Source organism: Chelonoidis abingdonii, chromosome 4, assembly GCF_003597395.2.
Source record: "Chelonoidis abingdonii isolate Lonesome George chromosome 4, CheloAbing_2.0, whole genome shotgun sequence".
Lineage (NCBI taxonomy): Eukaryota > Metazoa > Chordata > Testudines > Testudinidae > Chelonoidis > Chelonoidis abingdonii.
The window spans coordinates 47,592,271-47,606,193 of record NC_133772.1 but is presented as its reverse complement, the minus strand read 5'-3'; the positions used below and the strand labels follow the sequence as shown (position 1 = coordinate 47,606,193).

At 38.2% G+C, this 13,923-nt stretch overlaps 1 protein-coding gene across 1 annotated transcript in view; it reads right to left on the bottom strand.

The window, feature by feature from the left end:
• PLEKHA7 (pleckstrin homology domain containing A7) overlaps positions 1-13,923 on the bottom strand; it is a 334,075-nt gene that overhangs the window by 70,719 nt on the left and 249,433 nt on the right. Inside the window, exons 12-15 of the mRNA XM_032799204.2 lie at positions 10,736-10,822; positions 8,032-8,085; positions 7,579-7,602; positions 1,185-1,265 (exon numbers count right to left, since the gene is read on the bottom strand). Of these exons, the coding sequence (XP_032655095.1) occupies positions 1,185-1,265; positions 7,579-7,602; positions 8,032-8,085; positions 10,736-10,822 (246 nt within the window). The remainder of the gene's footprint in view (positions 1-1,184; positions 1,266-7,578; positions 7,603-8,031; positions 8,086-10,735; positions 10,823-13,923) is intronic.

Here is a 13,923-nt window from a genome sequence, read left to right as displayed (position 1 = left end):
TCCTGCGTATCTACAAAGGGCTCACTCTTCATGCTCACTCCATGATGAACGTTATGGGAATGCAAAGAGGGATATTAGTCTGGGGCAGGAGCAAAAATGATATTTAAATACACTTCATTTTGAATGTACTTCTTTCTAGTTTCACCCTCTTTCATTCCAGTAATCTCTGGCTCCAAATCCAATTTCTAGAAGGAAAGAAGATACTCCTTAGGGACTACCCACAATTTAAAGTGGTACAGAGACTCAACTATCCCTCAACATTTTATTTTAGATGAAGTCAGCTGGTCACCAAGTAGGATTTTCAAATATTATTCTAGTCTTAAGATATAAGTACATTTATCATTTTTATATTATTCATGCCTATACATCTCATCTCTCCATTGTCAAAGAATGCATATATTTATCATGTGAATTTCATGAAATAAAAGCCAGACATTTGTTGTTTCCCCATCATCAAATACAAGAGGGTTTACTCTCCCTTAGAAGAAACCAGTCTTAATTATTTTTATATTTTCAACATAAATTGCCAAAAATAGTACAATATTTTAATAGGAATGATTTTCCTTTTAAATTTATTAATGCATGTCATTTAGCATTATTGATAGTAAATATTCAGTCACATTTTCAAGTGCAGGAAAATATTTGGTATATTTAAGCATAAACAGAAGTGTGTCCAAGTACAAAATTTGCTGCTTTAATAATCCGCAAGCTAGTGGATAGGTGAATTTTTCTCTTAGTCTGCAATGAAAATACTATGAATAATTTGCTATATTTTGAAATGGATTATATAATCACAAGTGCAAAAGTTACCTTAATTTCAAAGCAGTGAAAATGAGAACATAAAATAAGATTTAGCATGCTTTCACACTTTAGGAATTACATAAAGGAGTCACTACTTAACACAGCCATTCATTTTCAACATATGGTAAGACGAAACCAAGCACAGTGAGGTCAGCCATAATTTTGCATACAGCCTAAAAAAACATCTTGCAGGAAGCTCTTCTATTTATCATGATACACCTGTGGAAGCTAGGGTATATACATTGACTGGCATTTGAAAAAAAGCGATGGGATGGTCACATTTCAGATATAAGCAGTCTTACATTTATACCCGACAGTAACCCTTGATTGGCATTTGAAAAAAAGCGATGGGATGGTCACATTTCAGATATAAGCAGTCTTACATTTATACCGGACAGTAACCCTTGTGCTGAGTTCTTTAGCACTTTGTAAACCATGTTGATCAGAGGTCCATTATTTTTTATCTGTTTCAAACAAAAGTTTAGCAATAGTTTGTTACTGGGGAAAAAAAAGATATTACAGCTCAGAATCCATGAAAAACAGAAACAGAGATTCCAGAAGTTAGATAAAATATCTGTAAAGCTGATCTCCTCTCTCTTTCTGCAACTATTCTCCAGGGGAAGGCAACCAGCAGGTACTGTAGCTGCCTCATTCCTGATTGTTACCCCTTGACTTAGAGATGAAGAATATTGACGTGTAGAGGACTTTCTTTTTCCACACTGATCACCAAAATCTAAAAAACCAACCTGGAAATTATAACTGTCTGCTTCTCCTCTGATATAACATTAATTAGGATTTGGCAAGGCTACTAGTTCAACCATGAAACTATTTTTTTTTTATTTTACTTTTGCAAACACAGTGTAACTCAGGGCCTTACAGTGTTGCCAAACCTGTAGTTTCCAAGGGCCCCACCAAGTACAGTGTGATATTTTCTGGTCATGATCCCGTGTCAGAACATTAGCAGTATAGTACAATCTGCTTTGTGAAGACTGCTTAGAAGTGATAACACAAGCACCCTCAGAATCAGGCTATTTTTTTTTTAACAATGTTTTGGCTATGGCACATCACAGATCCTGCACTCCTCCTTTAACAAAAACTGCTATCTACTATTCCTTAATTCTCTCTATGAACACACACATTTCACCTTATTTCTCTCTCCTCTTCACCTCAAAGGAACTGAACTCCAGTTGCTATGACATAAGTTTGGAGCAGATGCTACAGAGAAGGTTACAAAGTTATAGCTTGATTTTAGTAAGGCTTTTGACAGGTCCCACACATTTGCATAAGCAAACTAGGGAAATGTGGTCTAGGTCAGTGCACAGCTATAAGATGGATGCACAACTGGTTGAAAGACCAGTAGTTAGTGGTCCCTGTCAAACAGAGAAGGCATATCTAGGAGGTCCTTCAGGAGTCATTCCAGGGCCTGAGACTATTCAATATTTTCATTAATGACTTGGATAATGGAGTGGAGAGTATGTTTATAAAATCTGGAGCTAATACCAAGCTCAGAGGGGTTGCAAGCACTTTGGAGGACAGGATTAGAATTCAAAACAATCATGACACATAGGAGAATTGGCCTGAATTCAGCCAGATGAAATTCAACAAAGACAATTGTCAAGTACTATTCTTAGGAAGGAAAAATCAAATGCACAACTACAAAATGGGGAATAACTGGCTAGGTAGCAGTACTGTTGAAAAGGATCTAGGAGTTACAGTGGATCACAAATTGACTTTGAGTCAACAATGTAATGCAGCTGAAAAAAAGGCTACCACCATTCTAGGGTGCATTAACAGGGATATTGTAACTAAGACACGGGAGGTAACTGTCTCGCTCTACTGGCAATGCTGAGGCCTCAGATGGAATACTATGTCCAAATGTGGGCACCACACTTTAAGAAATCTCTGGACAAATTGTAGAGTCCAAAAGCAACAAAATGATAAAAGGTTTAAAAAACTGATCTATGAGGAAAGGTTAAAAAAACTGGGCATGTTTAGTCTTGGGAAAAGAAGTTTCGGGGGGAGAGCGGCAGGGGGCTGATAACAGTCTTCAAATATATTAAGGACTGTTTATAAAGAGGATGGTGATCAACTGTTCTCCATCTCCACTGAAGATAGGACAAAAGTAATGGGCTTAATCAGCAGCAAGGGAGATTAGGTTAGATATTAGGAAAAACTTTCTAACTATAATGGTAGTTAAAGCTCTGGAATAAGCTTCCAAGGTATACTGCGGAATCCCCATCATTCGATTTTTAAAAACAAGTTGGACAAATACCTGTCAGGGAAGGTCTAGGTTTACTTGATTCTGCCACAATACAGGGAGCCGGACTTGATGACTTGTCAAGGTCCTTCCAGCCCAACATTTCTATAATGAATCACTGAATGGCTTTATACAGGACCCCAGATTTTCTTGAATTGCTCTAGCGCAAATGCTTAATGGAATACACTCTTCTACACTTTATTAGGCCTTCCTCATTCACATTCTGCATTTCCTAATCTGGAATGTATGTTTGAATTAAAAAAAAAAATCAACAAGTTACTATGGTATTATAAGATCAGATTTACCCACCCACTCTACAGACAGATCGTTTATACTTGATCTCTTAATTATTAAGCAGAAAACAAACTACACCTCTACCTTGATATAACGGTGTCCTCGGGAGCCAAAAAAAATCTTACCGCATTGTAGGTGAAACTGCGTTATATCAAGCTTGCTTTGATCCACCAGAATGCGCAGCCCCGCTCCCCTGGAGCACTGCTTTACCGTGTTATATCTGAATTCGTGTTACATCGGGTCGCGTTATATCAGGGTAGAGGTGTACTTCCTTTCAGAATTTCTCAATTCTCCACTGCCTGTAGCATACTTTAGTATAAGCTTACACATGAAATGTCTTTCCTTACTGTGTAAGGACTTGACTAGTTTTCAGTAAATAAGGGCTTGTCTGCACTTTCAATGCTACAGCAGCATAACTCCGCCACTGGGCAGCGCTCTGTGTTTCAGTGTAGACACTACCTACATCAGCAGGAGGGATTCTCCTGTCAACACAGATAATTCACCTCTCTGAGAGGTAGTAACTAGGTCAATGGAAGAATTCTTCTGTTGATCCAGCGCTGTCTATGTCGTGACTTGCTTTATTTTAACTAAGCTTCTCAGGGGTGCTTTTCACACCCTTGACTGATGCAGTTAAATCAAGCTAATCTTCTAGTGTACATCAGGCCTAAGCACGGGGCCACACATTAAACAATGAGGATAAAACAAAATATCAAATAGTTGCTCATTCAGTGAGCACCTTCCTTACTGTGCACTGAATGAGGCATGGATCCTATGGAAAAAAACCTGTCTGCAATCATGTAAGTAAAAACCAAGTCATAATTAGGGCTACAACTTTGTCACACAAATTTTAATATATTTCATGGCACAGACGCAAGAAAACAATTATGTCTGGAAAGCAGGACAGTGGGGAGCCCATGGGTGGTTGTGGGAGAACAAGTTCATCTCTTATGCTCATGGCTACTGTTCCGTGGAGCTAGGCCCAGGTTCCCCGCTGTTGGCATTGCAACCTGGCCCACATGGTCACAACACCTCCACAGACAGAGACAGATAGCCAAAGTCGATTGGCATTGTGACCTAGCACATGGGGTCACACTACCACTCGGATTTGGAGGGGTGGACACGTCAAACCTGCGTGGTGTCACGATCCCATGCGCTAGGTTGCAAAGCCTATCAGCATTTCACAGACTGTATTCAAATTCATTGTTTCTGTGACTGCTGTGACAAAACTGTAGCTTTAATCATAATATGCACACACAAGGAAGGCAAATAAAGGTGGCACAGGCAACATTAATCTGGTATTTCTTAATTTTTGAGTGCTTGACTTTGCAATCTTTAATAGGCTGTTTTATTAGAGTAATTTTCTAATTAAAAAACAAAACAGATTTACAAATGCAGAAATTCAATCATTTGTAACCATATTGACACCTTTCCCCAGTTTGGGTCACCAGCAGGTTCTAGATCCTTAGCTTCACAGCACAAATTTCTACCACTTGAGATAGAGTAACTGGTAGCAATACTAGGCTGTAATCCTCTACGTGGACCAGTCTCTAGAGGAGGGATAAGAAACATGCTTTGCCACTGGGTTTCATATGGATTTGCTAACAGCAAAGAAATGTAGAGACTCAGGACCCCAGGGTTCAAATTCAGGTTCAGGAGGTGAGTGTTAACTAATGGTTCTACTGTATAGACCTTTCTGCCTATGCCCCCTGCCTATCCTACCTCTTCTCTCTGCCCTCCACCCTGACTCCTGCCACACTTTATACCTATTCAACTCCCACCCTGGCCCTCTTCTCCCCTGCAACTATCCCCCCTCTCATCATCTGAATCCTGCCCCCTGCTCCAATTTATTCACATCCCCAACTCCTGTCTCCCTCCTCTTCTGCTTCTATCTACCCCTCATGTACCCCTCTCCACCTAGCTACTGTCCCTGTCTGCTTCTGCTTTCCCCTACCCTCCAGCTCCTGCAACCTCATCCCTCCATATCTGCAATCCTGCATGACTACTTCCTTGTGGAGAGGGGGAGTGGTAGATGTGGTATATCTTTACTTTATTCAAGTTTTTGATACTGTCTCACATGACACTAGGGAAATACAACCTAGATGGAGCTACTATAAGGTGGGTGCATAACTGGTTGGAAAACTGTTCTCAGAGATTAGTTATCAGTGGTTCATAGTCAAGCTGGAAGGGTATATCAAATGGGGTCCTGCAGGGATTAGTTCTGGGTCTGGTTCTGGACAATATCTTCATCAGTAATTTAGATAATGGCAAGAGAGTATACTTATAAAGTTTGTGTATGGTACTAAGATGGGGGGAAGGTTGCAAGTGCTTCGGAGGCCAGGATTAAAATTCAAAATGATCTGGACAAACTGGAGAAATGGTCTGAAGTAAACAGAATGAAATTCAGTGAAGACAAATGCAAAGTACTCCATTTAGGAAGGAACAATCAGTTGCACACATACAAAATGGGAAATGGCTGCCTAGGAAGGAATACTGCAGAAGGGGATCTGGGGGTCATAGTGGATCACAAGATAAACATTGTTGCAAAAAAAGCAAACATCATATTGGGATGTATTAACAGGGATGTTGTTAGCAAGACACAGAAAGTAATTCTTTCGCTCTACTCCATGTTAGGCCTCAACTGGAGTACTGTGTCCAGTTCTGGGCACCACATTTCAGAAAATATGTGGACAAGTTAGAGAAAATCCGGAGAAGAGCAACAAAAATGATTAAAGGTCTAGAAAACATGACCTATGAGGGAAGATTGAAAACATTGGGTTTGTTTAGTCTGGAGAAGAGAAGACTGAGAGGGGACATGACAACAGTTTTCAAGTACATAAAAGGTGGCTACAAGAAGGAGGGAGAAAAATTGTTCTCGTTAACCTCTGAGGATAGGACAAGAAGCAATGGGCTTAAATTGCAGCAAGAGTGGTTTAGATTTGACACTAGGAAAAACTTCCTGTCAGGGTGGTTAAGTACTGGAATAAATTGCCTAGGGAGATTGTGAAATCTCATTCATTAGAGATTTTTAAGAGCAGGTTAGACAAACACCTGCCAGGGATGGTCTAGATAATACTTAGTCCTGCCATGAGTGCAGGGGACTGGACTAGATGACCTCTTGAGGTATCTTCCAATCAATTCTGTGATTCCCTCTCTTCTTCCACACTGCTTGAACACCAACTGCGGACACTGAGAGCACAAGAGAGTCTTTCTACTCTCAGTTCCTGTGCCCAGCACTAAGGTGGTTCCCAGTTTGGAGATGAAATTGCAGGGAAAATCTTGCTCAGTCCCTTCAATGATGATTTATGCATGAGGAGAAGAGTTTCACACTATGAGAGCCAGCAGGCTGTTGTGCTGAGCAAAATTATTAGTTTTCTTTTAATGGATTTTTCAAAACCTAACATTTATTAATCTAGTTTTGTTTTCAATCTGCTTACCATGGATGATAGCTATTTTAACTGATATATAGAGTTTGAGCTTCAGGATAACAACATTGTTTAACATCTTGGATTCATGCAACATGATATTGGTGACCTGATATAAATAAGAATTTGCGATCTCTCTTTGGGAAGAAATGTCAATTAACTGAACTCACCACTGGATGCCACTATTGCTTGATACAGATGTTAACACAGAATTTCACTGGCTGTGAAAAACTTGAACTTTAAACAATTTCACATAGATTTGATCCTCATGCTAAAGAATAATCACAAAGTAATATTTTGATAGACTGAACTTGGAAAATTTGTTTAAATAAAAAGGAGTGAGTGTATCCAAAAATATATACTATAAAATTGAAACAAAATGCACCAAATTTAGACTAATTTAACAGCACTGAAAAATTCAGTGACATTGTCAAGGTTGTGAATGCAAGCTATAGGAACATGAGAGCAATATGGGCTTATTTTTAGAACCTATCCTATTGTCCAGTGGGCTAATTCTGGGAAGTTTCTGGCTATTTAATAGCTCAATAATGGCATAAAGTGGTTAGGAAAATATTGCATTACTCTTAAGTGAACCATGGAGAATAATTTAGGGAAAAGGTTAATTCATTATGAAAGGAGTTCCACCTAATCTTTGGAATTATTTAGGATCTTCAGAAATGCAAGTATGGCAAGGAAAACCCCCACATAATAATATGGAGGTGAGAGGAAGACTGCAATATATTCAACTAATTTATCACAACACTACTACATTATAAATATGTTTAGAAATAATAATATTCTTACTGTTATCATAAAAGGAGACCGCTTCTAATAGAAATAAAGGAAAAATAGGAATGAATAAACACTGAAATTCTGTATTCTGTTAACTTAGAATACTCAGTCTTAAACATAACAGCATTACCATAATGCTGTAACAGATATTAATATTCTGAATCAGATTTTACTCTAGTTTCTTTAAATTTACAAAAGATAAAATAAATTATTCTTGCACTGTTTTCAAATTAAACTAAAACAAAATAAACTTGCAACAAATTTACTTAGTTTACATTTTCAGCCTATAGTCAGTGAAGTAAGACTCTCTCAATTTTAGAGATTTTTCCAGTTACACCAAAAGAAAATTCAGCATTCTAAAATCTGGATACACAAGATTCTGAGTAATGCAGGTAGGGAGAAAATATACAGAGGACTGATGGGATGATCAATACCGGAAATATGATTCCTATAAATATGTCCTACCTTTAGATCCAGATATTCCAAGTCTTTCTTCAGCTGGATGTAGGTGTCATCAGCCTTCAGTTAAATATATAAAAAGAATGAACAACAATGCAATGTATGGTATTCCACTACTTTAAAAGTAATTTGCAAATACTGGTAAACTTGTATTAGGCTATATGTAAGCAAGAAATAAAAAGTAAAGTGACAAAGCGGGTACACAAGTGGCACAAAATAAGCACATTGGCCTCACTGTCACATTTGCTGTTTATGGCTGAATATGAAATAGGCAAAGTATCACGGAGAACAGATTTTTTCCCCTCTTCTATAATATACAGGGTGACAAAAACATACTTATGGCTTAAAATATTTTTGAAGGCATGAACAACATTTTTATGGTTAGTATACTCAGAGCAGGATACTTTATTGAAAAAGGTGTTAAGCCACGGCTTAGCATCCTGTATGACATCCTTTTTGACAGAAAAATTTGCCTTATTTAGGACTGGTCTTAGATATGAAATGTAAAATATTTGATTAAATAACAAGTCATCAAAACACTTCTGGTCAAACTTCATACACATTTTAAAGTACTGTATGCATCCCTCAGTTTGAGAGAGATGGAACAGCTGCTTCATGGATAATATTAAATAAAAATTATCATATAGTTAGAGAACCATTCTGGCTTTTCATCTGATCATGTTCAAATTAATACTTTTTTTTCTTTTTGAAACACTGTCTAGTTAGTAGCTGCTGTCTGTATGGTCTTATAATTATACAAAGATAATATTACCTTTATTTAAGTTACCCCCAAAAATGTGCACACCAGAGTCACAAGAGAAAATGATTTCTCTTCTTTCAACAGAAGTATTTTCAACAAACAACAAAGCAAGACATAACTGTTGCAAACAATCTTTGTTAACTGGGCAAAATATCCAGAACATTGTTTGGAATTATTTTCATTATTTTGAATTCTGGACTTATTGGCATAACAGAGGAAAAGACAACTACTCTGGTTTCAAGTTTTGAGACTTCATGTTTTGATATAATGAAAATACTTATCTGAAAAAACTCTGTGCTAGCGAATCCATATACCACACTTATATTTTTTTGCAAGGATTAATTTAAGATTGCTCTGGTATGTTCAATATACACCTCTACCTCGATATAATGCGACCCGATATAACACGAATTCAGAGATAACATGGTAAAGCAGTGCTCCGGGCAGGTGGGGCTGCGCACTGCGGTGGATCAAAGCAAGTTTGATATAACGCGGTTTCACCTATAATGCAGTAAGATTTTTTGGCTCCGGAGGACAGCGTTATATCGAGATAGAGGTGTACTCTGTAATAGAGAAAGTTATGTTTGACCAATTAGCTTACTTGATTGCCTGAATACTCTACAGTATATGAACTAGTTCACTGCATCTGTTTGGCAGCAGAAGGAAATGAGAAATAAGTGTTTTAAAGAAAAAATAGTGAAAAGTTCCTTAAATTTCGTCAAAATAAAAACTGCTGACAGCTTGAAAAGACATGGTCTTAAATGTGCCCAGGTTACTAGACGGCTCCCCTTTGGAGAATGTTACAAATCTAGTACCTTGATAAAGAGATTAACAACTGCATTTCTGCCCCATCTTCAATTTTAAAACTTCTTACATAAATGCTATCAACTGTTGTTATGGACCTATGATGGCTAGTGTTATTTATGCAAAAGAACAATTAGACTTTTATGAACTAATCTTTACCTGCAGAAATTATGCAGTTACAAGCTACTATAAGTGTTCTAGCTGGTTGATATATCTCACTTTGGAGTTAATGCAGCATGTGGTGAAGTGAGCCACACCCATTATGAAAGCAGTGCAAAGATATTGTCTTGCTTCAGTCAGAATGAATAAAGTATACTTAATTCTCTTTTCTGAAAAGATTTTAAGAGGCGGCATTTCCAGAAATAATATCAAAGCAAAGTGATATCTAAAGCTTTGAAACCATAAGCAACAGCACCCAGTAGCTTAAAATACTTATAATTCACAGCATGTACAGCAACGAAGAAAAAACACAGATGATTCAAGGATTGAAAATACCAAAGAATGGGCAAGGAAGCACAGACTCAAGCACGTCACTAATGGAGCATTTGCAGAGTCACAAATTATCATACAGCACAGATGAGCCAATCAGCAGCTGACCTGATAGATGGAATTAGTTGGCAAATGCTGTAGTAATTGGGCGATTGTGTAATTTCGTATACTAGCCAACTTAGCCTGATGTCTCCTTAATCGAATGAGAAGCAATGTTAGCTCTTCAGGCTGCAGGTATTTAGACACATTGTAAAGAGGAAATTAGCAGTCTTCAGGGAGTGTCACTGTAATTACATTATTCACCTCAGTGCCCAGACAGCATTTACTTGACCTAATTAAGCAACTATTTAATTAATTCTGCACTTGGTCAAATAAATGCAATAAAAGAAGAGGGTTTACTAGAAAACTGTAGTATAGTAACAAAACTAAAGATGTTCTACACATGGCCTACTCCTGCCCCCATTGGAGTCAACAGCAAAATTCCCACTGACTATAATGGTCAACGCTTAAGCTTACGTAGTTCAAGTTTAAGAAGAATTAGCTGGTTGTCAAACAACAAGAGAAAATAAATGACTAAGAAAATAGCAGGACTTGAAAACCTTACTACAATAATTTGGTGGCGGGGAAGGGAAAAAGAATTCTAACATTTCAACTTACCGACTTGCCATGTAAACTGGGTGCACTTACAGTATGGGTCATATATCCCATAGTAGGCATGGAGTGTCTATCAACGTGTGCTGAATTCTGTAACAAGAGCCATAATCAAAATTATGAAGACTACCGCAAGTGGAAAGTATGGTCTTATGCTTTAGGTACTCGACTGGGATTCAGGAGATTTGGCTTATATTCATGGCTCTGCCAGACTTCCTGTTTGACTTTAGGTAGTCTCTAACTTGGGGTAAATTCATTAATGCTTGTGAGGATTGAAGGTATTACAATAAGCATCATAGGAAATCCTATAAACAAACAAACGTAGGAATTTGGGAACTGCCATACTGGATCAGACCAGGGATTAATTCAGTACGTCTCTCGCATTGGCCAGTACCAGATGCTTCAGCGGAAGATGCAAGAAATGTTGTGGTAAACAATTATGGAATAAGATGCCCATACAGGAAATTTATTCCTAAACCTGTTTGTTAGTAGTTGGTTTATGCTCTGAAGAAGCACAGTTTTCCCTTACATTACTATGGATGTCCTTTTTGAGCCATATAAATGTCTAATTCTTTTCTGAATTCCACTAAGCTCCTGGCTCAGTGACATCTTGTAGCAGCGAGTGCCACACACCGATGTGGTGTTTGGTAAGACAAATAAATCACCTTTTATCAATTCTGAATTTGCCACATTTCAATTTCATTGAATGTTCCTTTGTTCTTGTAACACAAAAAAGGGTAAAGAGCATTTCTTGACTTACCCTCTGTATACTACTCATTATTTTGTGTACATCTTTATACATCTATATTAGGGATGTTATAAATCAAAAAATATTAAATAAGCACTAACTATTTTCTTGACAAATTATATAGAAAGTGAAAACAATTTTATGGTTCACAGCTTGGTAGAAATTAATATGGCATGAAAAGAATTAGTTTTTTTGTCACACAATTATAAATACCTAATGAAAACAAAAATGAAAAAGCAAGGAGCTGCAGTGTCAGGGAGCAACTCTAACATTTTGATGGAGTAAGGGAAGAATGATATTGCACATTCTTTTACAACGGTATACCTTCAACAGCAGTACAGCCAATGTAATTAGAAAAACAATGGTAGGTGAGCTATAACAGGAAGTTTAAGAATATGTCATTTTCCAGTGCTATATTTCACTGGGGTTGTTTAATCAGCTGGTAATTTTGTCCCTCATTTATATATGTGAAGTATGGCATTACAAAACTAGAGCCCAAACCATATATAGAACAACAGTGATGAAAGATCTATGATAAGCTGAACCAGTGGAAAAGATGTGAAGCTGTGAGTGGAACTGTGCTGAGTACACAAACAACAAATCCCAAAATGACATGAAGTAATCATCTTTGCCGAATATTAGCATGTTACCGAATCTGAAATGGGTGTGGGTTTGCAAGTCATCTTCCCTTCCCACTCTTAACATTTGACGTCTGAAGGATGAGTAATGCGCTCCCACTTTGTTCCAGTGTTAGTGCTAAAGAATCTTCTATGCTCTCCTTTACCTTCCCCTCTGCTCATAGTGCACTGGGAGAGAAAACTTATCTATGCTACAGTCCAGCACTGACACTGAGCTGAGGTGGAGAGACTATAATCTGTTGCATGTGATTGTAGAATAGTTGTTAGAAAATCTCTGTTCATTTTCTTCCCAAGAATTATCAGCTGACAGTGGGGGCAAGCTAATTAACATAGGACAGGGTGGACTGCATTCGGCCTCACTAGAAAATTCTTTTGGACTATGGAAGACAGTGATCAGTGTTAGGAAAATACCTCTTCTCACTCAAAGATCAGGAGGGTGACTCATTTTCAAGAAAGGAGCCAAAAGAGAAACAGGCCAGCAGGCCTCTACAATAAAACTATAAAAGTGCGGCGGGAGGAAGGAGGAGAGAGGAAGGTGGATCGGAGGGAGAGATACAAGGGTCTGGGTTTTTGTGGGAGGGTTTTCATTTTAGGTTGGAAAAATCTGAATTCTCAAGAAAACTGCAGGGATAGCCTGCTGCCAACCCTATGGAACTAAACGTTGCAGACTTCAAGCAACCCCTATTTGTGAGCTTTACAAAGACTGGGTTTACCATTCCTCTATGGTGTTACTTTTATGATATGCTAAGTATACTCAATTTGCCAGCAATGTAATATACCAGATCTTTTGTACCAGACTTTAGACCGTGCTTGAGGAGACTTCAGAAAATAATATGCATTATATACATTGTGTAGTTAAAAAGGTATCTCTCCCATCTCCCCAAGATGACATCTGTAAAGATGCAGCTGACATAAGAAAATAACAGTTACTTACTTTACAGTAACTATGCGTCTTCAAGATGCATTGTCTACATGGATACCACTCTTGGTGTGCACATGCCCCATGCATTCAACATGAATTACTTTTAGCCATAAGTGTCTATTGGAGTCGCACTAATGACTTAGATGTCCTCATGCCCACCCACCTGAGGGCATAAAGGGCAGAGCTGGCCTAACTGTTCTTCAGTTCCTTCACCAGTACAGAAGCCAAGAATAGAAGAACTCCATGGCTGCATGGAAGATGGGCAGGTTGTGGAGTCCCTGTGGACACTACATCCTGAAGAACCACAGTTACTGAAAGGTAAATAACTATTCTCTTCCACCTTTTCATGTTCTCTATATGTATAAATATCTCTTGTCAGTGTGTTCCATTCTATGCATCCGAAGAACTGAGCTGTAGCCCACGAAAGCTTATGTTGAAATAAATCTGTTGGTCTCTAAGGTGCCACAAGTACTCCTATTCTCTTTGAGTGATTGTCCACATGGATTTCGCTCTTGGTAGCTAACAAGCACGTTTGCTTGGAGGTGGGTACTTGGAGGACCCCTGTTTAAACAATGATAGTAGGACAGCCCTATCAAAGCAGGCATCAAATTAGAAGACTCTGTCAAAGAACAGTGTCTTGTGAAGGTGTGGATAGAGACCCTAAGTAGCTGCTCTATAGATTTTGGAAATAAGAACATTCTACAAACATGTAGCAGATGCTGCCAGAACTATAGTGGAATAGACTCTTGTAATAAGCCTCTGTCCCAAATCTGGACCTTAGCGTCCAAAATCTGGGTGCTTAGCATGAACCTCCAAGCTTAATTACCAGCTTGGATCTTATCTCGCTGCCACCAATCAGGATTCTGAGTACCTGGGATAAACTCTC